Source organism: Barbus barbus (assembly GCF_936440315.1).
Source record: "Barbus barbus genome assembly, chromosome: 24".
Lineage (NCBI taxonomy): Eukaryota > Metazoa > Chordata > Actinopteri > Cypriniformes > Cyprinidae > Barbus > Barbus barbus.
In genome coordinates, this window is record NC_136752.1 from 17,745,310 (window position 1) to 17,767,167 (window position 21,858).

Here is a 21,858-nt window from a genome sequence, read left to right on the forward strand (position 1 = left end):
TTTTATTATTTTTATTTCCATGTTTTTATTGATTTTAATGTCTATTTCACTTTCTTTTATGTAAAGCACTTTGAATTACCACTGTGTATGAAATGTGCTATATAAATAAACTTGCCTTGCCTTGCCTTGCCTTACCTCTGCCAGATGAGCCAGTAAAGCAATACTCTGGACTGTCTTTCCAAGCCCCATCTCATCTGCCAGAATGCCATTAATGCCCTATGAGAGACAAACATAAATCATCTAAAGATCACAGACATGATGGAAAAATATGATATACACTACTGTTCAAAAGTTTGGAGGTCTGTAACATTTGTTTGTCTCTTATGCTCACCAAGGCTGCATTTATTTGATCAAAAATACTGTAACAATAGTAATAGTCAAATACAATTACAATTTAAATTAAACATTTTCTATTTTAATATAATTCATTCCTGTGATGACAAAGCTGAATTTTCATTACTCCAGTCTGCTATGTCACACGATCCTTCAGAAAACATTCGAATATGCTGATTTAGTCAAGACATATTTTTTGATATTATCAATCTTGAAAACATTTTTTCAGGATTTTCTGATGATTAGAAAGTCCAAAAGAAAGCATTTCCAACCTTATGAATGTGTTTACTGTCACTTTTGACAAATTGAATGCATCTTTGATGAATAAAAGTACCAATTTCTTTAGAAAAATTTTATTGACCCAAACTTTGAACGCTTATATATATATATATAAACATAAGAGAACATCAAAAATCACCTGTTCATAAAGATTGGCCAGCCAGTTCATGCCTTTGAGCTGGTAGCATTTAAGTTTCCCATTGAATACGGTGGGCTGGGGGATGTCTTCACCTGCTTGAATAGACGGGTTTGATAAGCTGTAGCTCTCGCCGAAGCCAGAGCCAGACACGCTAGCTGCATGCAGAGAGGCACTGCGACTGTCCTTTGCTTCCTCATCAAACAACCTAGTCTGTACAACAAAAAGAAGGACAATGTAATAATTTCCAGCCGAAATTCGTTAAAATAGACATGTATAATGCAAATCAGATTGCCACTTACTCTGGCCTGGTGAATCTGGTATGCCTCTTTTGCAATTTTAAGGGCCTGAGACTTGTAATATTCACTATCTGCAAAAGGACAGCATGAAATTTGACTCTAAAATGCATATGATTGTAATCCAAATTTTGATAAGATCTATCAGGGTCAGAATAAGATCTTACCATAGTCCTCCTGGCCGACATTGACCATAACCCCTCCACCGATGTCGATCTGCCGTTGGGAGGTGTTGTCCTCAAGCTTGCGCAGGATCTCCTCCTGTGTGCTGTCTCCCCCAGAGTTCTGCTTGCCCCCCATGAAGTGAGCATACAGCTCTGTCTGGGTGATCAGGAAGTTAAGCTTCCTCTGCTGACGCTTAGCCTGATAGGACACCCAGGAAGAACTGTCAGGACAATGTTTTTAGGAAGTGAGTCTCAGTGAAATATTATTTCTAGTGCATATTTACTGATACCTCCCGCATCTCTTCATCCAGTTTGCGTTGTTCAAGAGCCTCTTTCTCAGCGCGTTTGCGGTGCTCCTTCTCCACCTTCTCGTACTTCTTCCAGTACAGCAGCATTTCTTTGGTGAGGCGGCGTGCTCGCGGCAAAGTCTCTTTGCAGTTCTTCTGTGCTTGGATCGCAGCCCTCCGGACCTCACGCATACACTGGTGGGCCAACTGGACAAGTGTACACATGCATTTTTAATAGCAGATTTTCAGTATTGTCTCAGAATTTTGACCTTCAAATGTTGTGACATTCAAATGTTTAGGGTCAGTAAGAATGTATTATTTTATTAATCAGGGAAGCATTGAATTTATCAAAAGTGTCAATAAAGATGTTTATAATGTTACAAAAGATTATACTTTATATATACTTACTTTATACTTATAAGTAAAAATAAATAATAAAATAATACTGAAAAGTATTTCAGTTTCTTCAAAAATATTAAGTAGTACAACTGTTTTCAACATTGATGATAAGAAATGTTTCTAGAGCACCAAATTAGCATATAAGAATGTTTTTGAAGGATCATGTGACACTGGCTTTGACATCAAAATATAAAAATAAAATTTCAAAATATTACATTATTTTACTTTTTTTCTAAATAAATGCAGCCTTGGTGAGCATGAGAGACTTCTTTCAAACCCCAGTGGTAGGTTATGTAAATAAACATCTCTTACCTTTCTGGCATTGGTTAAAACAAAGTTCTTTGCCGAAACTTTCTGTTTAAATGCCTGAAATGAGAATGAAAGCATAGATTAAAGCGGCAACAGAAGAAATAGATATTGTGTGTGTCACAAAGCCCAATGGGATTCCAAAGAAAAATGGTTGTACCTTTGGGATTTCTTTTTTGGCAATCGTGAGCCAGACCTTTCGTCTACGAGCATTGAGCTGCTCGATGGTTAAGTGCTTCTTTTTGATTATGGGAAGAAGTGCATCATGAGAAAACTTGGCAAAAATTTTTGTAACGTGCTGCCGTCCCTCCATGGAGAACTCCTCTCCTCGTTTCTTCTTCTTTTTCATCTTTTTTAACTTGGCTATGAAAACAGAAGAAGGATGAGTATTCAGATGACCAGAAAACAGCTACTGTCATCCTCTTTTGTTCTGTAGGCTTACCCTTACATTTCTTCTCTTCTTTGATTTTCTTTTTCTTGAGGCCCAGCAGGTGGCGCTGCTGCTCGTAGAATGGGTCGTGAGTGGACAAGAGGCCAGTGCTGTAGTGTTGATAGTGCTGCAGCTGTGAACACAAACACACATTACCAACTGTTTCCATGAAGCTATTTATGCGGGGGCAACTATCCCAGACTCAGCAAGCGTATCGTACTTCTCTGTCTGCGTGGAACTTGCTCTGGTGGAGTTTGGTGAACTTGTGCAGGCGCAGCATGTCCTGGAGCTCTTCCCGTGACATTGTGAAGTCAGAATCATCCGAGTCAGTATCGGAATCTGTGGTGTCATCGCTCAGCAAGATGCCCTGAAATTCACAAACAATCTCCCAAACATCAGAACGCTTAGATACAGACATATAGGAGAGGCACAATTACCAATGAATAACTTTTTTGCCAATAGTAGTATGGATAAACCTGTTTCCTCTTCAGAGCAAAAACAACTGTAATTTCATATCGTATTACTGAAATCTATTTGCATTTTGTCATAATTGCAACAATTCTTTCCCGCATCTCATTTTTTTCCATCACCATGTCCTCTTAGAGTTCGTATCTCAATATTGTGTGTACTTCTTTTAATTGCGACTTTACTCTCACTATTACTGCCACTTTATTTGTCACAATTTTGACTTTTCATATCAAAACTTTGACTATATTTCTTGTAACTGTTAGTTTATATTTTGCAAAGTGCCTTTATGTACTATTTTATATTTATATATCAATAACTGGTTTTATTTTTTACTCTTGAGGCGAAAACAGACTTCTTTAAAGCAGGGATTGTATTTAGATAAAGGTTTTCCCAGAATTACTGTAGTGTTGTATCTATACGTTACCTTTAGCCATTTCCTGCTTTTCTTCAGTTTTGAGAAGTTATACAGACTGGCTTTGTCAGCTTTGTGTTCTGTGGATGACAATTTGGGGTTTAAGGTGAACTCAGGTTAAATTTTTTACCCATTAAAAGCTTCTACCCCTAAATAAATGAAGAGTACTTTTGAAAAGTATGTTTAAAATCATATAAACATTGGAATGTCTAAAATCACTGGAAAATCACATGACCAGCCAAATAATATCATATCAATAAGACAAAATGTACTACATCCATGGCATTAGATGCCAGCAGAAGTCCACGACAACTGGTCAGCGCAATATATACAGAAAATTACATTCTTATGTTATATAGCATAGCTATTTTTTATTTAGTGTCTTATACCTTGCAGCACAGCTCCATTGAGAGTGCCACACTCTGCCTCTCTATCTCTGCAGGAGTCCTTGCTCTCATTCTCAGGGTTGATGTGATCATTTTTCCCTGCCAGCAGTGGGTTAGACGGGGCCAGAGAAGACCCCTCGTCCAAACCATCATCGCTGTCATCGCTGATATAGAGAAGCACACACAAACACAACCATAAACAACCCACCACATGCCTTACAACCAAGCTGCAGTGCATTATTTCCCATAATTAGCTTTTGGTTTTTGGAATTATGGGGAATGGAGAAACATTCAAAAACAACAAAACAGCTCAAAATCACAAACTGGGTTGGGACATTATAGTCTCTAAGGATTTTTGTAAAAGCATGGTAGCCATGCAGTAACTCAAAAGATAAAAGGCCAAAAAGTACCTGTATGCCTTTGAGAACTACACAACAATTTACCTGGAAATGTTCTGGTTAAAAACAGCAGCAGTCTGCCTTAGAAAAGTGTCTAGGCGGAGGGATCGCTCAAGGTACTGCAGGTGAAGTGGTTTGGCCAACTTTGAGCATGTGGCGTCTCCCACGCCATCCTGCTCCGAGGCCATAGGTAGAGGTTAAGAGCCAGAAAGGGCGATCACTGCAAATACAATATGGAAAGTACTCTAAATGAGATTATGAAGATCATCTGAATGCTTTGAATCCAGATAATAAAACTGTGGTCAAAGAACAGTACAGTACCTTTGGAAAGCGAAACTTCATATTTCACAATTTCAACATTCAGTGTCCCAGAAATGAATAATCTGAAACAGAAAAGGATGTGATATTGATTTATTTACTGATGAATCTGTATGCTCTTATATAGATATAATCACTGTAAGATTTATTGCACAATTAGAATAAGAATACCGCATATAAATATTCAGAAGACAATAACAAATTGCAAATAAAAATGAGAAATAAATTAAAAAATACATTTGTGCATGGCATACTGGCAGTAGCTGAATGTTAATGAAGTGGATTTAGATTAACACAGCTGACAGGTTTATTGGGAGCATACTGAAGTATAATACTGAATTTATTCCATTGTTATAGCAGGATGTGTAGGGCAACAGAGGTGCGCTAATCAACTTGATAAACAACCTTGTGAGGTTCAGAATCAGCTGGCAAACTTGTGAAAGACTTTGTCTGAACTTATAATTGGACATTTTAGATTTTCATCTGTTCAAAGACAAGGAGCAGATTTTTCTTATAAAAAATTTAGATTTTTTAAATATGTTTTTGAAAGAAGTCTCTTATGCTCACCAAGGCTGCGTTTATCTGATCCAAAATACAGTAACAACTGTAAAATTGTGAAATATTAATACAATTTTATTTAATAGATTGTACAATGTAATTTATTCCTGTGATGACAAAGCTGAATTTTCAGCATCATTACTCAAGTCTTCAGTGTCACATGATTCTTCAGAAATCATTCTAATATGCTGATTTGCTGCTCAAGAAACATTTATCATTATAAACATTAACAATAGTTGTACTGTTTAATATTTTGTGTAAAATGAGATACACTTTGTAATAAGTCTTTACTGTTTACTTTACTTTTAGTCACATTAATCATACTTGCTTGATAAAACTAAAAAAATATTACTGACCACAAAAAAACTTAACCTTACAAGTATTACACAATTCAAGTATTACAGAAAAACAGACAAAAGAGTTACTTGACATTTTATCAAAAGGTATTGATAACTCATCTTGCGCTGCAGATTTTTGTTCAAATCAAAAGCTCACTAGAATGAGAATACCCACACCCTCCAAAAATACTTGTAATAAATACCAAGTAGCAAATCATCTTTTTGTGGCATCAAGTGATTTCCTGATGAGAAAATGTAGCAACAAATCTTCCCTGCGACTTAAAGAAATAAAAAACATGAAGTGCATGGATGAATTGTTGAATATTAAATTGTGGAATACTGAACTAATGAACTGTTGAATTGAAATAAAAATCAAATTAATAATTTATAAAATTAAAATGTATAAAATAGATAAATAGAAAATAGGGTGAATTTCCTTTTCACATCTACTTTAAAAACTACTAGTGAAAATATAAGTATTATTCATATAAAAGTACGCCTGTAAAGTAGCAAAGTATTATTTATATAAAAATAGGCAGTTTTATTGAAAATGCACCATTGGAAAAGGATTTACATAAGTTTATAGTAATTCAACTCTAAAGCAAACATGATACTCCACCTCAAATAATACTGGGACATTTGCACGGGTTTTTGAGAGTTTTTGTAAACATAACTAAAGCACACACACCACTAGTGTTTTAGTGCCTCATTTAACCATTTCCTGGATGCATTATAACCAACAGCGCGATGGCTAGCCTATGAGTTACTAATTTCTATAGTTTGGCTACTCATTTGGCTTTAATGTCCGGGAAAGTATTATTATAAAATCAACGGACTCATGTGTTACTGACAAATACTCGTCAATTTTGGTTTCTTCATACTCGTCAACGCAATTTATAAACCTAGCGCACACTACGAGCGTATCATTTTATATAATGAGGAAATGTATAGCGGCGCAGGGTGTCTTAAGACTTATGAAATCCAGGTAAAACTACTGTTAGTTCACAGAATATTATCGAAAGGCTAATGTTTTATTTCCGATTTAGCTTAGCTAGCACGCTAAGCTAGCTAGGTTTAGCTAACGCTAAGCGTCTCAGCAGCCAGTGCTGCTTGTTAATCTAAACCCAGGGTTACTGGATATGTAGCTAGTTAGCAGCGCGGCAATGTAAGGTAAACTTGAGCCACGACCAGTAAAAACGAGCTTTATTAGATTTTTCAAAACAAGGCTAGGAAGTTTAGCTGGCTGCTATTTGGAATGATAATCGTGCAGAGGTGACTTTTTAGCAAAGGTTTAACTATCATGGCAAGTTCTTGATCATTTTGAATAATTGAAATGGGTTCTGTCTCTTTAAGGCCACCACCTCTTTCAAATGAATTGTAGGGAGATATGATTTAAAATGATTCGTAATGTTCCGTGGCCTTGTTCCACGTGAGGTCAAGCACCATCTGTCCCGTCTCATGTCTATATGCACCGCGGGAGTCGAGGAGGCCAGCAGATCTGCGACTCCCATATTCTAATTCTTTCTCCCTCTCGGCCATCTTCCCCCATTGCTCCCCCACCATGTTCCTCATAAACGCTAGCTCACCGTGTCCGCCGTTTTTGCTCTGTCTCTGTTGCAGCCGACTCGCAGCTCTCTGTCTCCAAAATGGCGGTTGTGAGCGAGGAGAGAGACCGTGAGTCGGTAGCAGCAGAGAGGCGGCCACTTTCAGTAACTAAGAGAGCAGGGACACGGCGCCATGGCGAGGACAGAGTGGGGAACAGGCGTACTAATCAATTGTAGAGCGAAGGCTGCAATCTTATAAGCATTTAGGGACGTATTATAATAAAGTACTATTAGCAAAAAGAAAAGAGTAGTTTCATTTAAAAAAGATAGTGGTGAGAATCCGACCCATTATAAATTAAGTTGGTTATATTGGAGGAGAGTGTAATGGCTATCGGAGTTCTACTGATTGTGCCTAGAAAAACCGAACGTTGCCGAAGGTCTTATGACGTAACACTTTCCGAATGTAGCCTCAAAATATCGCGTGATTGGGACTTGACGTAGAATGTGTCACAGTCTTGTAATACACAAATAGCACTTATCATTGTTATGTTGATGGTTGTATTATTCCGTTTTATATTCTTGATTTTTGAGCTTCAATAATAAAAAAAACAAAAAAACAAATAGCACTAATGCAATATGATTTTTTTTCAATGCAATTCAATTATTTTGCTATCTATAAATGTAAGGTATTGAAATTAACCCAAATTTTCTCACTTAAAAAAATAAATTGTCTATCTTACCAAAAATCTACTAAAACTGAAAATGCTCACATTTTGGTGTTTTTATATATTTTTTGGCTTTTATCTATATTTTAAGGGAAGGTCTATTGTATCAAGTGATCTATACACCTTTTTATATATTCTGTAAGAATCTATATAACACATTTAGTTTTCTCATTGTTTTTTATTTTCTCATGTTATATATTTTCCTTTATCTCTGTGTTATAGTTCTATGTATAAACCCTTGGCCATTATCTCTGGGTATTTATTTATTTAGTCATTTAGCAGACACTTTTATCCAAAGCGACTCACAAATGAGGACATAAGAAGCATAATTGTTAAATTAAATAACACTAATGAACAAAGGTCATTTAACTTATTAAATAAATTACACCAATAACTTAAAATGTGCCTAGATACAAAAGTGTGTATTGAGTACATTTCTTACTGATTTCATCAAAATGTAACTGTTTTTTTTTGTTTTGTTTTTTTTACAAAATGAAAACAATTTCCATAAAATGTCTTTACATTAGGAGTAATACCTTTACACTGATATCCCAAACACTATCACAACACAAACTCTGGTCATATAGCAATCATTTATTCTTTTTTGCTGCATACATTAGAAATTATATTATTCACATTACTCATAATGCAAAATGAAAACAAGTGCATATTAAATTTTGAAGTGACCAGTGATCTAAGGAAGCAACATAAAATCAAAGAAGGCCATTTGTACAGTACATATGTTAATACTCATTAATTCAGCATGTATCATGTAACATTCTAAACAAATTTCAACTTTCACAAATGGTTAATTTGTCAGGATACGTGCAACGTATAACAGATTTATTGTGCAGCCCTCAAATGAACTCATGGAGTAGTGTGTCCTTCAGAGCCAGCTGGACATCTCTTGATCAAACTTCTGTGGATCTATGAAAGGCTTGTCAATGGATTTGATCATCAGCTCACCACAGTAGACACATTCACACGCTATGATGTCATTGATGTCAGATTTGATCTGCTCTCTGCTTCCTTGGCCCTTACCTAAGCTGACCGTATCCTCCTCTTTTTGCCTGTGCCTGGATTTGGCGGTCTGCGTGGTCGCTGCCAGCTTCTTTTGAAGCTCTTCTAATTTATTCTGCTTATAGGCAGAGAGGTGAGGGATGACCTCCTGTAAGAGACAATCATAATGGAACATGTGTCCACACAGGAAGAGATAGAAAGGTCTGTTGAGCAAGGGGAAATCGCAAGTGGCACATTTTTCCTGAGACTCCACCACTCCGTACTTGTTCCTCATCTCCTGGATGTCTTCACGGATGCGTTTGGCACTTTCTGTGGCCTCCTCCATTTCTTGCTTCAGCTCATCGATGTGTTTGTTGTACTCTTCCAGGGAGTTGCAAATTGCCTCCTTGAAGTGGTCTATCGTAACAAAATCTGGAAAGAAAGGCAAGATGTCTTCAATCTTAAGAAGGTTGCAACTGGACAGACAGTTCATGGCCTTCTTGACATCTTTCTCCTCCTGAACCACATGACGAGCGATCTTCAGCCACAGCTTCTTCCTCAACTCCTCGTCATCCTCTGGAAGGTCGGCGCAAGACTTGGCCAAATCTACATCCACCTAAAGGAATAAACATAAGCATTATTTTAAAAAAAATTAAAATTATACCAATACAGACCATTTTAAAGGGATAGTTCACCTAAAAATGAAAATTATGCAATTAATTAATCACCCCCATGTCATTCCAAACCCACAAGAGTGGGGGAGTGAATGTCCAGCGCTCTCTCCACCCTCAATACCACGACTGAGGTGCCCTTGAGCAAGGCACCGAACCCCCAACTGCTCCCCGAGCGCCGCAGCATAAATGGCTGCCCACTGCTCCGCGTGTGTGTTCACGGTGTGTGTGTGCACGTTGGATGGGTTAAATGCAGAGCACGAATTCCGAGTATGGGTCACCATACTTAGCAGTATGTCACTTCACTTCACTAACAGACCTTCGTTTATCTTCAGAACACAAATTAAGATATTTTTGATGAAATCCGAGAGGGTTTGGATACACATGCATCGTGGTACTCTTTTGAACGCGAATTGAAGACTTACACGGAAGATAAGAATTTGTTGAATAAAGTCGTTATTTTAGTTTTCTTCACACGCAAATGGTATTCTCATATCTTCACAACATTACAGTTTAAACACTGATGTCACATGGACTATTTGAATGATTTCTGGGCCTTGAATGTGTCAGTTGCCTTGTTTTCTATCCAGGGTCAGAAATCTCTCGGATTTCATCCAAAATATCTTAAGGTCTTGCGGGTTTGGAACAACATGAGGGTGAGTAATTAATGAGAGGATTTTAAAAGAGAATGTAAAGAGTATAAAAGCACACGTACTTGTAGAGCTAGATCCACAGCTTCCTCATACAGCTCCATAATCTTATAAACCAAGACACAGGCCTGCAGGTAACCATGTTCGGCACAAAGGCGCAAGGCATATTTCAAGTCGTAGTGGATGTCAGAGACGTGCGTTCCTGCTTGTTCGAGGTACCACAGAAGAGCATCTGGCTTGTGTTTGGCATAAAGCGACAGTAAGTAATTGTGAATGGCTTCGTCTTTGACATCCAGCTCATACACACAAAACTCCATGTACCGGATGGTCTCGTTTATCTGCTGCATACTGCCCATCTGGCTGTAGTTCACCAGCGCTGGGATCAGATTCTTCGGATCCAAACGATTTCCCATTTGAATCCATGCATCGACCACCTTTTTGGGGATGTGCTGCATGAGGACCGGGGAGAACTTGTAAAAGAGCTTGTCATCACAGTGTTTGGAGAGAACATCTAAGGCTGCACTGTAGTCATCATGCTGGCAATAATGAGATATGACGCGCTCATAATCTTGCATGATGACTGAAAAATACACCATGTTGTCCACGTCGCCATGACTAGCGAGCAGGTCGTAGATGGTGTTGCGATTGTTGTAGAAGCAGTCTTTATGTTTGGGGCTTTTTAGAAAGGTGCGGAACTCTTCACGGGTTTCCAGAAAGAGGTGTTGCTTGCCGTCATCGGCCTCCAGTTGACCGAGCCGGTTCAGATAGAGTTCTGTCAGCCAGGTGACCAGCAGGGTGATCTGAGTCTTCTCAGTGGGCTTGAGGTTGGTCAGCTTCTTAATCAGAAACTCTTTCAAGGCCTCCTCCTGCTTGGCCTCAATGAACTTCAGCGCAATCTCCTCAAAGTAATTCTGAGTGAGAGCATAGCATTTGGCGCTCTCCAGGTAGCGCTTGTTTTGGAAGCAGTGCTCCGCCTCTTTGGCCAGCACCATGTCTAGGCATTCTGGTCTGTCTTTACAGTATTCTTTAGCCAGGTCAAACTTATTCATGTTCATGTACATCTGCCAAACATCCCGTGCCTCCCTCTGGATGTGGTAGCGAAACACAGCTTTCTCGGTGTAGATCCACACGAGCCCAGTGATTGGATCTTTGATCATCTTTTTCAGACTGCCGAACTTTTCCGGAAAAAACTTTTCTTCGTGCACTACTTGTCCATTCAGAGTGCAAATACTCTTGATGCGGTCTGGGAGCAGGAGCAGGAAGTGAAACTGGGTGAGTACTATAGAGATGGGCTTTACGGAGTTTAAATCGATGTCTGAGGTGTATTCCCACACTTGAACATCACTGAGTAGAGAGTCAGGCCGCACATAGTCCAGCTGTCCATACAAAACCCCATTTCCCATCATCCATGCAAAGGTCTTCGGGGAACTGCGCAGCTTTGACGTGTAGAACGTAATCTCACTGTAGCCCATGTTGACTGGAAACTCCTGGAAGCTGGGTAGGAGATCCTGGTTCTGGGCAAAGATGGAGCTGAACCCCTGCTGCTCAGATCCCTCTGCAAGCTTTCCTACAAACTGGAACAGGCGTTTCCGTGTGGTCGCAACAATGAAGTACTTGGATTCCAAGCCACGTTCCACCTCGAGGCAACAAACCGGAGCTGGTTTACCATCCTCCTCCAGGGAATGAACCTGTCTGAAGTACTGGTCTGGGTTAGTGTTGAACAGACTGCCCTCTGAGGCAGAGATCTCCGCTTCAAAGATGATTCCCTGGCTGGTGCCGACTAGAATCGGCCCGGTGTTGGTCTCAGAGCCGATTAATTTGTTCCATCCTATGCTTTCAATTAGATGGCCTCTCCATCGTGACAAACTTCGGACCTTTTGAGTGTTTCGGTTTAGGTATACACATTCGTTTGTGGTGAGACTGATGACTAAATGTGACCCTGTAAGACAATCGATAAGGTCATTTTACAGATTGCATTAAAAAGCCAATAAATTTAAGCAGTTCAACACTAATTTGCAAGTTTAAAAATGCCAGGCCTGAGCTTTTGATCCAGTTTACACCTGGTATAAGATCCATCTTCAGTCTTTGCTAAACATGGGGTTCAGAATGACCGTGTCGCATTGTAAAAGCTAATCATTTACATTTACATTTATTCATTTAGCTGACGCTTTTATCCAAAGCGACTTACAATTGCTATATATGTCAGAGGTCGCACGCCTCTGGAGCAACTAGGGGTTAAGTGTCTTGCTCAGGGACACATTGGTGTCTCACAGTGGATTCGAACCCAGGTCTCTCACACCAAAGGCATGTGTCTTATCCACTGCGCCATCACCACCCCTAATCCTTCTCATGAGCCTAATCACTTGTCAATTAACCATTGTACGAAGACAGTTTTTAACATTGCTGCTAAACATTTAAAATGTATTTTTATTTTTTACTTTTACAGCTCTATATACACACACATTTAGAATTTAGAAATGCAACAATTCATATACACACACACACACACACACACACACATATATATATACACATACACACACACACACACAATTTAATACCATTTTCTAAATTATTTAATATTATTAAGCATTCAAATTGTGGCATACATGGCAAAACACTACTGTACAGTTTGTGCTATTGACTATCACAAGATAAACTTGAAATGTCAGGCATTTAGACCAAGTTAACCAGTTTAAAAAATTTTATGATCCTACTCATCTGTCAATCAAATTATGTGCCAAAAAGAGATATTATGCTTTGCTGGTTACAGCTTTAAAAAAAAAAGTAAAGTATAACTTTAAAATTACAATTTATATTTACATTTATAAATTTGCACTTTATATTTTTAGTTCATATTTATGTTAAAATGATTTAATTAAAACATTAAATGATAGCATACAGGGTAAAAAATAACTAAACTGATTAATTTGTGGCATACTGTTGCAAAGAAAACAGACAAAAGGGGGAAAATCATGGTAAAAAAAACAAACAAAAAAACTCATATGCCAGCTGACTAGTTTAAAAGGTTAATGGAAAGCTCAAAAATGTTAAAAAAGCTCAAAGCTTAAACAGTGTTTGTACGACAAATGCACATTGTCACCAGATGTAAACACTGCTGCTTCTCACCTGACCATATGTGAATGGATCACACAAGACAGATCATAATACCAGGCTTAAACAGAGAATTGGTTTCTCTTAATGGAATGCATTGTAGAGCATTACATGATATACATCCTATCAAAAACAGATTACATTTCATGTGTTTATCCATTGTACTAGTTTCCAAGCACTGAACATATACATTTTCCTAATTGAATTTCCCAGTTCACATGTGTTAAACTACTTTGGGATGCTTCTATCATCATACTAATTTCAATGGAAATCTAATCAGACCACTCATGTGTCTAATGACGTCTAATAGATGTCCCAAATGCATTTAAATCCTCTTACAAGATGTGAACATCGACACGTGATTACCTGTAGGATCTAGAAAAAGTTTGTGCACTTTGCCATCATCCTTTCTTCCCAGTTCAATCTGATTTGGCTGATCAGGTTTTCCAAGATCAATTCTGAAACATAATATGTATGTCAACATATTACAACACTTTAAATGATGCTGACCTCATTCAGGTCAGTTTACAGGAATTCATCCATTTTAATGACATGTATAATGCGAATTAATCATAATTAGCATTTTTTATTTTACAAGAACACAAATAAAAGACAGATTAAGCTATTTTTATCCCACTTTAACAGCCTGTGACCTGATTAAATTTGCATTTCAAAGAGAATTGTCTTTAATGGTCCACATCCTCACTGCTTAGTCCTTTCATCTTTCAATATTCAGACAATAAAATACACATTAAACACTAATTGCATGTACATAAACTAATCAATGCAAAACATATCAGCTGCAAAATGTCGCAATTAAACAGTTGTTGATAGACATGGCAGCTTTACCTCAACAGGGTGTCTTTCCCCAAACTCATGCATAACTGGTTGTTGCACACTAATAAGTGGTTGATTTTTTCGGGAGGTGAGAAATCGATGCGCTGCTTGTTGAAAATAGGTTTCTCTTCCTCCAACCTTACATTCACAAACCCTTTGAACGGAAAAATAATTTTAAAAAATAATGTAAAGTACAACAGTCAACCCAATCATAATGTTTGTAATATCCTAAAAGAGGTTTATACCTGAATGAGTAATGCCGATGTTGGCCGCTGACACACGGCTGTGTTGAAGGATGTTCTGAGAATCTTCATATTGATCCAGAATAGATGCCATTGCAAATGCTCAATTATTCACAAAACTACCGTATGTACAACAAATACTGAAGCTGTGTTCACACTGCATGTAAAGACGTATCTCTAGTAGCTGTCCCCAGCCATAACACATTTAGCATGTGAGCTAAATATCCCGTTCAAAAGCTGATTTGCTGGCAATGCCTCCGTTAAGTGCTAGTTAATATATACTGTAACTAAAAAAGATACAAAATAAAACGAAACTGAGCTTTAAATCATATTTTATGAATGAATAAACACAGAACTAAGAGACCGAGTTGTGTGCATTGCTGTCTTGGTCAGCTGATGATTATCATGTGATTACATGACAAAACGTCACTGTTCTTCTTTGTCTGTCCACATAGTGGCACTGTTTAGTTAAGGATTGAATATCTTTCATGCATAATTAAATATTGCAGTATTATAAGTTATATTAGAATTATGCTTAATTTGTAATGGTTATTTTTGTGCTACATAACAAAAAAAAAAAAATACTCAATCATGGTAGTCTTACATTTTAAATCCAGATGCAAAGACAAAGGTCTAGAAAGAGTAAAAACCAACATGTTTGACTCGTGTTTAACTAGTCAGTCGACCGGGGCTGTTTAATTCCAGTTTTTCCTCTTAAAGATGATGACTCTGTGAAAACAGCACAAAACGCCTCAGGACACTACTGTATTCTACATTTAGTGCATTTAATAGGATTCAAGATTTTTATTTGTCACATACACAATTATACAGAGTATAACCAGCAGTGAAATGTAGGTCCAGCAGTGAAATGTAGGTAATATTTAAATTGCATAGTAATAAAATGCCATTTTTCGACCGTTTAGAAAAGGCATGCACTTTGTTTCATCGAGAATCGTTTGGGATTAAAATCGTTAACGAATCGTTAAATAGTTTATCTGTGTTCAAAGATTTGTTCTTTCCATTGAGGGCCGTGACTGCGGTGGGCGTGGCAATGCAAAGTCAAGCCTCTCCGAATCGCTGATTGAAAAAGCACAGAGAGGTCCGTCACAGATTAGAGAGAGAGTCAGCTTTTGAGCTGCGAAAGTAATGAGTAACTCATCAGTCTCAACAAAGACAACACCCAATACAGTGGAGTTTACAAAGTTTTCCTGAAAACAGTTCTTCTTGGCTTTAATTGTTGGACATGCCACCTCAAATGGATTACTTTTACCACGAGTCAAGAGTTCCGTCCGTGTGTTTAGAGCAGGACGACGCGCTGGAGCCCGGGATCAGCTGTATGCTGGTTGGGGATGGTGCGGTGGGGAAGACTAGTATGATAGTCAGCTACACAACCAATGGATACCCTACGGATTACAAACAGACGGCTTTTGACGTCTTCTCGGGTAAGAGGGTGATCTTTGACTCCTTCTAAACCCTGATGCTTAAAATAAAGTAATTAGATGAATTATGAGGATGCAAACTTAAACAGTTTTTACATTATGCTTATTCAGGACAAGTTCAGGTGGATGGGACCCCTGTGCGGATTCAGTTAATGGATACAGCTGGACAGGTAACTGTTTTGTTAATTTGTGATAAATTTAATCAAATATTTCACATTAGTTGTAGAAATGTCTTGTGAGTTGAGAATGGATAAAGTATGTAAACTTTGTCCAAAAAGTTTGTCAGTTGTAAACTTTTAGTTTGTCCATTTTAAATGTTTTTGTAAAGTCTAAACTGTTCAGAAAGTTTTGTAAATTGTTAACTTTAAACAAAGTTAAATTTTTTTGTAAATTGTTAAAGTTTGTAAAGAACCTTGAAAAGGTTTGTACATTTGAAAACATTGTTTAAAAGTTTTTCAAGTGTAAACAGTGAAAAAATTCTGTTAAGTCTGCAAAGTGTACATTTTGTTAAACGGAAGATTGTTAACTTTGTCTAGTGTTCTTATCTGTCTTCGTCTTTGACTTGCAGGAAGAATTTGATGAATTCAGATCTCTGTCTTACGCACACACAGATGTCTTCCTTCTCTGCTTCAGTGTGGTTAACCCCACGTCATTCCAGAACATAACCAAGAAATGGATCCCTGAGATTCGTGCGTGTAACCCATCCTCCCCCATCATTTTAGTTGGAACTCAGTCGGACCTTCTATTGGACGTTAACGTTCTCATAGACTTGGACAGGTACAAGGTCAAACCTGTGTTCAGCTCACGGGCACGGAGCCTCGCTGAGAAGATTAGGGCCGCAGAGTACGTGGAGTGTTCAGCCCTGACCCAGAAAAACCTAAAGGAGGCCTTCGACTCGGCAATATTCGCGGCTATTAAACACAAGGCCAGGAAGGCCAAAAAACTGAGACTGTCGGACAGACGAGCTAAAGCTTTTTCCAAGTGCAGCTGGAAGAAGTTCTTCTGCTTCATCTGACCCTGTGGGTCAAAATGTGTGGACTGTTTACATGAGATATTAATTTATTTTGGACAATGTGTTTACCTACGGTCATTTAGCTTTATTTTATGGGCGGAGTTGTTTGATCTGTGGGATACTTCCCAGGAAATGTTCGAGTGACATTTGAGAGCTGTTGCGTTACTCGACACAAAGTTTACAGAGCGTTTTAATCACACAAGCTGTATAAGTAAGACTTGCTGTAAGATTTATAGACACATTATGAAGAAAGATTAGAGAAAACTACTCCTTAAATCATTTATTGATCGCAAAGAGCACCCACCATATGTAAATGAATGAATTTGCATGAGCTGGATAGCTGCCTGTTCAAAGCTTGAATGGTGCTCACATGGAGATGTCTCTGATGGTCGAGGGAACAAGAGCGGGTATCTGTCTTTTATCTTTTTTTATGTCAGGTGCTGCTTAGAGAGACTCTTTCATATGCAACAGCTCAAACTAAAACCAATGTGTGAGATGTCTCCTTCTTAGGTGCCTGTGACTGTATAAATCCGACATCACTCTTACAATGATTCAGCCTGTTCTCCTGATAAACCTTAGCTGGGGATTGTCTTGCAGATTGGCAAAATAAGATTATTAGGCTTGTGTGAAAATGGTTTCCTACAACCGGGGAAAATTCGGCATGGTTATTTCCATGCACAGATGAAAGTATAGAAGCCCAGCCCATTTTGTGGAGCCGTAGCTTGGTTAGGTTTAATTTTTTAATCTTTTACTGACAGTGTGTGCCTCTCACAGGGTAAACAATACTGTCTTTGTTGCAAATATGCTTCTTGTGGAAGTTCTTCTTTTTTTAAAATGCTGTTTGTTTTAACAGTTTTCACTATTCTGTTTTGATGCCTCAGGCAAGAAGGATGTACCGCTTGATCATTTTATCTGTCTTCACTATTGCTTTGCCTTTTGATCAAATTCAAGCAGCACTTTTATACAGCTTCTCCTTCAGTGTTTCTTTGCATCATCCAAAGATAAATTTAAAGGGCAAAATACATTTCCAGTGCTGTTTTCCCAATGCAACTATGCAAGTTCTGTTTATATTCTTTTTTCCTGCTTTAAGTGTTATATGTGAGTTATTTACACAATCATGTGTTTCTCTTAAATATCAAATAAATAACATGTTGAAAATGGATATTGTTCCCTAATTGTTTCTTAACTGAGCTCAAAAATACAGTCATTATATCATTCAAAAGTTTTTTATTTTATTGTATTTAGTCTTTTGTGCTCAACAAGGCTGCATTTATTCAATCAAAAATACAATACAATTTAATAATATGTGAAATATAATTAAAAATAACTTCTATTTTAAAATGTAATTTATTCTTAGGATGGCAAAGCTGAATCAGCAGCCATTATTCCAGTCTTTAGCGTCACATGATCCTTTAGAAATCACTCTTATATGCTGATTTGGTGCGCAAGAGAGAAATAATTTCTTAATATTATCAATGTAGAAAAAATATGTGGCTTAAAATATTTGTTGAAACCGTTGTAACATTACAAATATCTGTACTGTCACTTTTGATTAATTGAATGTATCTTTGCTAAATATATGAATTGTAATCATTTCAAATATCTTTTTCCAAACTAATTAAAATGAACTTGTGAATGTTTAAATTCACTTTGATTAAAAATAATTAAATGACTAAATTAAATATGTGGGTATTTGAACAAGCATAACTTTATTTACACACACTATGTGCTACTAAATTATGTACATAGCAAACAAATGTTAGAGATCAGAGTACGCTTTCCAAACAGCGTGAGCGCTTGATGTAAATGGTCCTGCAAATATCAGAGAAGTGTATCATCAAATCAAATATCATTCAAATATCAAATATCATTGGCAGAGAAGTGTCGGGTACTGAAGGAATATGAATACATTGTGAAATCACACTTCTCTGCTCCGAGGTCTCATGCTGTGACTTTGAGCCGAGCTCAATGTGGGATGTGGGAGAGGATTTCACTCGCTACCCTTGAAGTGAATTCAAACTTCAAGGCTTTCGAAGTAGCTGACCAAATAATGAAAATGTGCTAAATATGTATACATCCTCAGAATATCCAAGATCTAGAGGAGTTTATTTCTTCATCGGAACAGATTTAGCATTACAAAACTTGCTTACCACTGGATCCTCAGCAGTGAATGGGTGCCATCAGAATTAGAGTCCAAAAAGCTGTCTACAATTAATTCACATTGCTACAGCCCATCAGTTAATGATATGTAATATTTAAAATATGAATTAAATTATGCATTTGTACATTACAAACACTCAGTATTTCGCTTTAGAAGATGTTAAAGGTATAGTGAACCCAAAACTGAAAATTCTGTTGTTTTGTTTGTTTGTTTTCCCCCTGACTTCCATAACATTGTTTCCATACTATGGGAGTCAGTAACTACCAGCAACTGTTTGGTTCCCAACATTCTTTAAAATATCCTCTTTTGTGTTAAACGAAAGAAAGAAACTCATACAGGTTTGGTGAAACTCGAGGGTGACTAAATGATGCCAAAATTTTCTGTTTTGAGTGAACTGATGAACTGGAGTCGTGTGGATTATTCGTCAATATTATGTTTTCATCAGCTGTTTGTACTCATTCTGATGGCACCCATTTACTGCAGAGGATTCATCGGTGAGCAACAATGTGTTAAACTTTCCGGCAAAGCTATAATGTGGTGTCAGCATTTAAAGTGTCTTGACAAACTATACTTTTCTAGATCAAATTCAAATTTCTATCATAACAGTTTGCATTTAAACTTTCACATGTTTCATAAAACACTAAACAGTCATGTTGAATTACAGAAGTAACAGCTGCCATTAGTACTTGTTTAAATGACAAAAACCACATAGTGAAATTGTCATGTGCATGATGGTATTGCTCATTATTGCTGCAACAAAGCCTAACAACAATGAATCACTTCCACTGTAGGGTTACGCTCTTGCTACCTGAAGAGAAATCCTGTTTAAATGAGTTGCACAATTCCTGTTGCATTGAAGTGAACCATTATTGATTATGAAGACTTCATTAAGTGTCGCCACTCCTAACAATATGAAAGATCAAATGACGCATGACCATCATGTTTGATGACCACAAAATGACTGAATGAATGGAATCAAACAATACAGTACTTTTTGTTACATATATTCTAGCAGTATAGTGAACATATTCTAAGTGAAAACCAGAGGACTATAGAAAAGCAAGAAATAACAAATGTATATAATTAGCCTGACATGAAGTAATTAATCTAATCTTCTCTGCTTGTAAATTCAGCCATGTTCACACACACCCATGTTTCTTTGAGGATGTATTTGTGTTTTGGAGTCTAGCATGATACCGCTTTCCACATGTTGAGCAACAGAGGCCAGGCCTGACAGGTTTAGGTTCCCATGAATGGTGAAGTGTTCATCTCACTTTGTGGTTAAAGAAACGGTTACTCACCTCTTTGTTAGCTTTCTTGCCCGCCCCTTTTCCCAGGCCTCAGACCAAACTGACTAGTGCCTTCTCTGGCACGCAGCCAGTTTCAGTGAGTTTCACTCCTGTCACAATTACCTACAGGCCTCCTGAGAGGAGACAGGTACTCAGTCACAGACCCGGCCTGTTCCTGGTCAGCCAAATCACCCATTACTGTTAGTGCTAGAGGCTGATTCACAGACAAGATGATGCATAAGCCTCTGGGACTTATTTGTGGCTTGTTTTGATTTGAATCTTACAAATTTTGTTTTCTAAATTATATTTACCTCATTCTTTAAAACGCTTATTAGAGTTTTGCATTTTATCAACCATTGAATAACTTATGCTAGTTGTTTGGTTGTTTTTGCCAGGGTGTTTGAGCAATTTATAGCATGTTGCTGAACAGTTGCTAGGGTATTTCTAAATATTTTTATTTAGCTTTTTTTTAATATATTTTCTATTTTTAATTACATTTTAGTTTGTTTTAATCATTTTGACAGTCATTTTGAAATTTTTGAAAAAATATTATTTAGCTTTAATTTATTTCAATTTTTGTAATTATAGTACTTCAACTTAGTTGCACAATTTGTATTTTTATATTTTATTTCATTTTTATTTCAACTGATGAAAATTATTTTAATAGTTTTAGTCTCAGTAAAAGTTTTTATGATATTGTGTTCCTTAGATATGGCTCTTTTTCAAGAGATTTATTTGACCAATTTATCATAAAAAAATGCAAGTACAATACCTTAAATAATAACACACCTTTTCCTATCTATTGTCACGGTGCACACACGAGGGAGGAACAAGGAACACGCAGAGGAGGATGTAACTCAAAATAACAGTCTTTACTGAAGACATCAAGGCAGGTCAAGACAAGGCAAGGCTGACACAGACAGGAACACCGGGGAGTAACGAGTGGACCAGACGAAATCAAACTGAACAGACAGGACTATAAATACACAGGATAATCATAGATAACGAGACAAACACAGCTGGACAAGAATTAACAAATGATCACATTAAACAAGGACAGGAAACAAGCCAAATATGGACACACGAGGCGGAAACACATGACACACACGACAGATGACTGACATAACTCCCCCCTCCCGAAAGGCTCGTCCCGAGCCTTAACAGTTCCACCGGGGAGGGGGGGCTGGGCGCTCTGGAGGCCCCTCAGGACAGGCACGGACAGGAATACAGGACAGGGACCTCCAGAGCGGAACAGACAGATGGAGGCCATGGCGGAGCAGGGAGCTCAGGAAGCCATGGCAGGTGGTCTTTGTGGCCATGGCCTCGTCCCTCGGCCTAAAAATTAATATTAGCATTTTATTTTTAAGTTTAATATAAAATAATTGTATTTGTAATTAATACTCCCTTTTTATTTTAAAATATAACAGTATTATCACACTTTATTATTTTTTTCATTATTTTATTTAAAAAGAAAAATCTAACTAAATAAATAATTATATTTATAACTCAATTAAAAAAAAAATTGTCTCCGGGCAAGTAACTTTTATACTCGGACAAGTAAATGACAAATTTACTTGTCTGAAGGACAACCACATGAGAATGCTTAATGTCAAGCCCTGTATATGTATGTGTGTGTGTGTGTGTACATGTATATATATATATATATA

General features: G+C 37.4%; 3 protein-coding genes across 6 annotated transcripts in view; 1 reads left to right on the plus strand and 2 right to left on the minus strand.

Annotated features, from left to right (window-relative positions):
• The window catches only part of ino80 (INO80 complex ATPase subunit), a 40,878-nt gene extending 33,713 nt beyond the window's left edge, over positions 1-7,165 (minus strand). For 2 of the 3 annotated variants that reach the window (XM_079375614.1, XM_079375615.1), the window contains exons 1-14: positions 7,095-7,165; positions 4,616-4,677; positions 4,340-4,514; positions 3,900-4,060; positions 3,523-3,590; positions 2,851-2,997; positions 2,643-2,763; positions 2,361-2,563; positions 2,207-2,260; positions 1,499-1,702; positions 1,212-1,407; positions 1,051-1,118; positions 752-961; positions 136-216 (exon numbers count right to left, since the gene is read on the minus strand). In XM_079375614.1, the coding sequence (XP_079231740.1) occupies positions 136-216; positions 752-961; positions 1,051-1,118; positions 1,212-1,407; positions 1,499-1,702; positions 2,207-2,260; positions 2,361-2,563; positions 2,643-2,763; positions 2,851-2,997; positions 3,523-3,590; positions 3,900-4,060; positions 4,340-4,482 (1,656 nt within the window). In that variant the 5' untranslated portion in view covers positions 4,483-4,514; positions 4,616-4,677; positions 7,095-7,165. The remainder of the gene's footprint in view (positions 1-135; positions 217-751; positions 962-1,050; positions 1,119-1,211; positions 1,408-1,498; positions 1,703-2,206; positions 2,261-2,360; positions 2,564-2,642; positions 2,764-2,850; positions 2,998-3,522; positions 3,591-3,899; positions 4,061-4,339; positions 4,515-4,615; positions 4,678-7,094) is intronic. The other variant, XM_079375616.1, reaches the window with a different exon arrangement.
• An 865-nt stretch (positions 7,166-8,030) lies between these two features.
• LOC306843740 (vacuolar protein sorting-associated protein 18 homolog) lies at positions 8,031-14,718 on the minus strand. 2 transcript variants are annotated; one of them, XM_079375387.1, is made up of 6 exons: positions 14,294-14,700; positions 14,061-14,202; positions 13,578-13,669; positions 10,163-12,036; positions 8,819-9,392; positions 8,353-8,704 (listed from the first exon to the last, which is right to left on the minus strand). In XM_079375387.1, exons 1-6 carry the CDS (start codon positions 14,382-14,384, stop codon positions 8,664-8,666), a joined length of 2,814 nt encoding a protein of 937 aa, XP_079231513.1. In that variant the 5' UTR covers positions 14,385-14,700; the 3' UTR covers positions 8,353-8,663. The 2 variants fall into 2 exon arrangements, with proteins under 2 accessions (XP_079231512.1, XP_079231513.1); XM_079375386.1 differs by having other exon boundaries at positions 8,031-9,392; positions 14,294-14,718.
• A 665-nt stretch (positions 14,719-15,383) lies between these two features.
• rhov (ras homolog family member V) lies at positions 15,384-17,903 on the plus strand. Its single transcript, XM_079375397.1, has 3 exons — positions 15,384-15,732; positions 15,841-15,899; positions 16,298-17,903. The coding sequence occupies exons 1-3, from the start codon at positions 15,534-15,536 to the stop codon at positions 16,742-16,744; spliced, it is 705 nt and encodes a 234-aa protein (XP_079231523.1). The 5' UTR covers positions 15,384-15,533; the 3' UTR covers positions 16,745-17,903.
• Positions 17,904-21,858: the final 3,955 nt, after the last annotated feature.

Coding starts and splice junctions, on each gene's coding strand:
- rhov (XM_079375397.1), top strand. CDS start 15,534: ATGCCACCTCAAATGGATTACTTTTACCACGAGTCAAGAGTTCCGTCC. Junction 15,733..15,840: donor GGCTTTTGACGTCTTCTCGG/GTAAGAGGGTGA, acceptor ATGCTTATTCAG/GACAAGTTCAGGTGGATGGG. Junction 15,900..16,297: donor TAATGGATACAGCTGGACAG/GTAACTGTTTTG, acceptor TTTGACTTGCAG/GAAGAATTTGATGAATTCAG.
- LOC306843740 (XM_079375386.1), bottom strand. CDS start 14,384: ATGGCATCTATTCTGGATCAATATGAAGATTCTCAGAACATCCTTCAA. Junction 14,203..14,293: donor CATCGGCATTACTCATTCAG/GTATAAACCTCT, acceptor TTCCGTTCAAAG/GGTTTGTGAATGTAAGGTTG. Junction 12,037..13,577: donor ACTTTTTCTAGATCCTACAG/GTAATCACGTGT, acceptor ATTGTCTTACAG/GGTCACATTTAGTCATCAGT.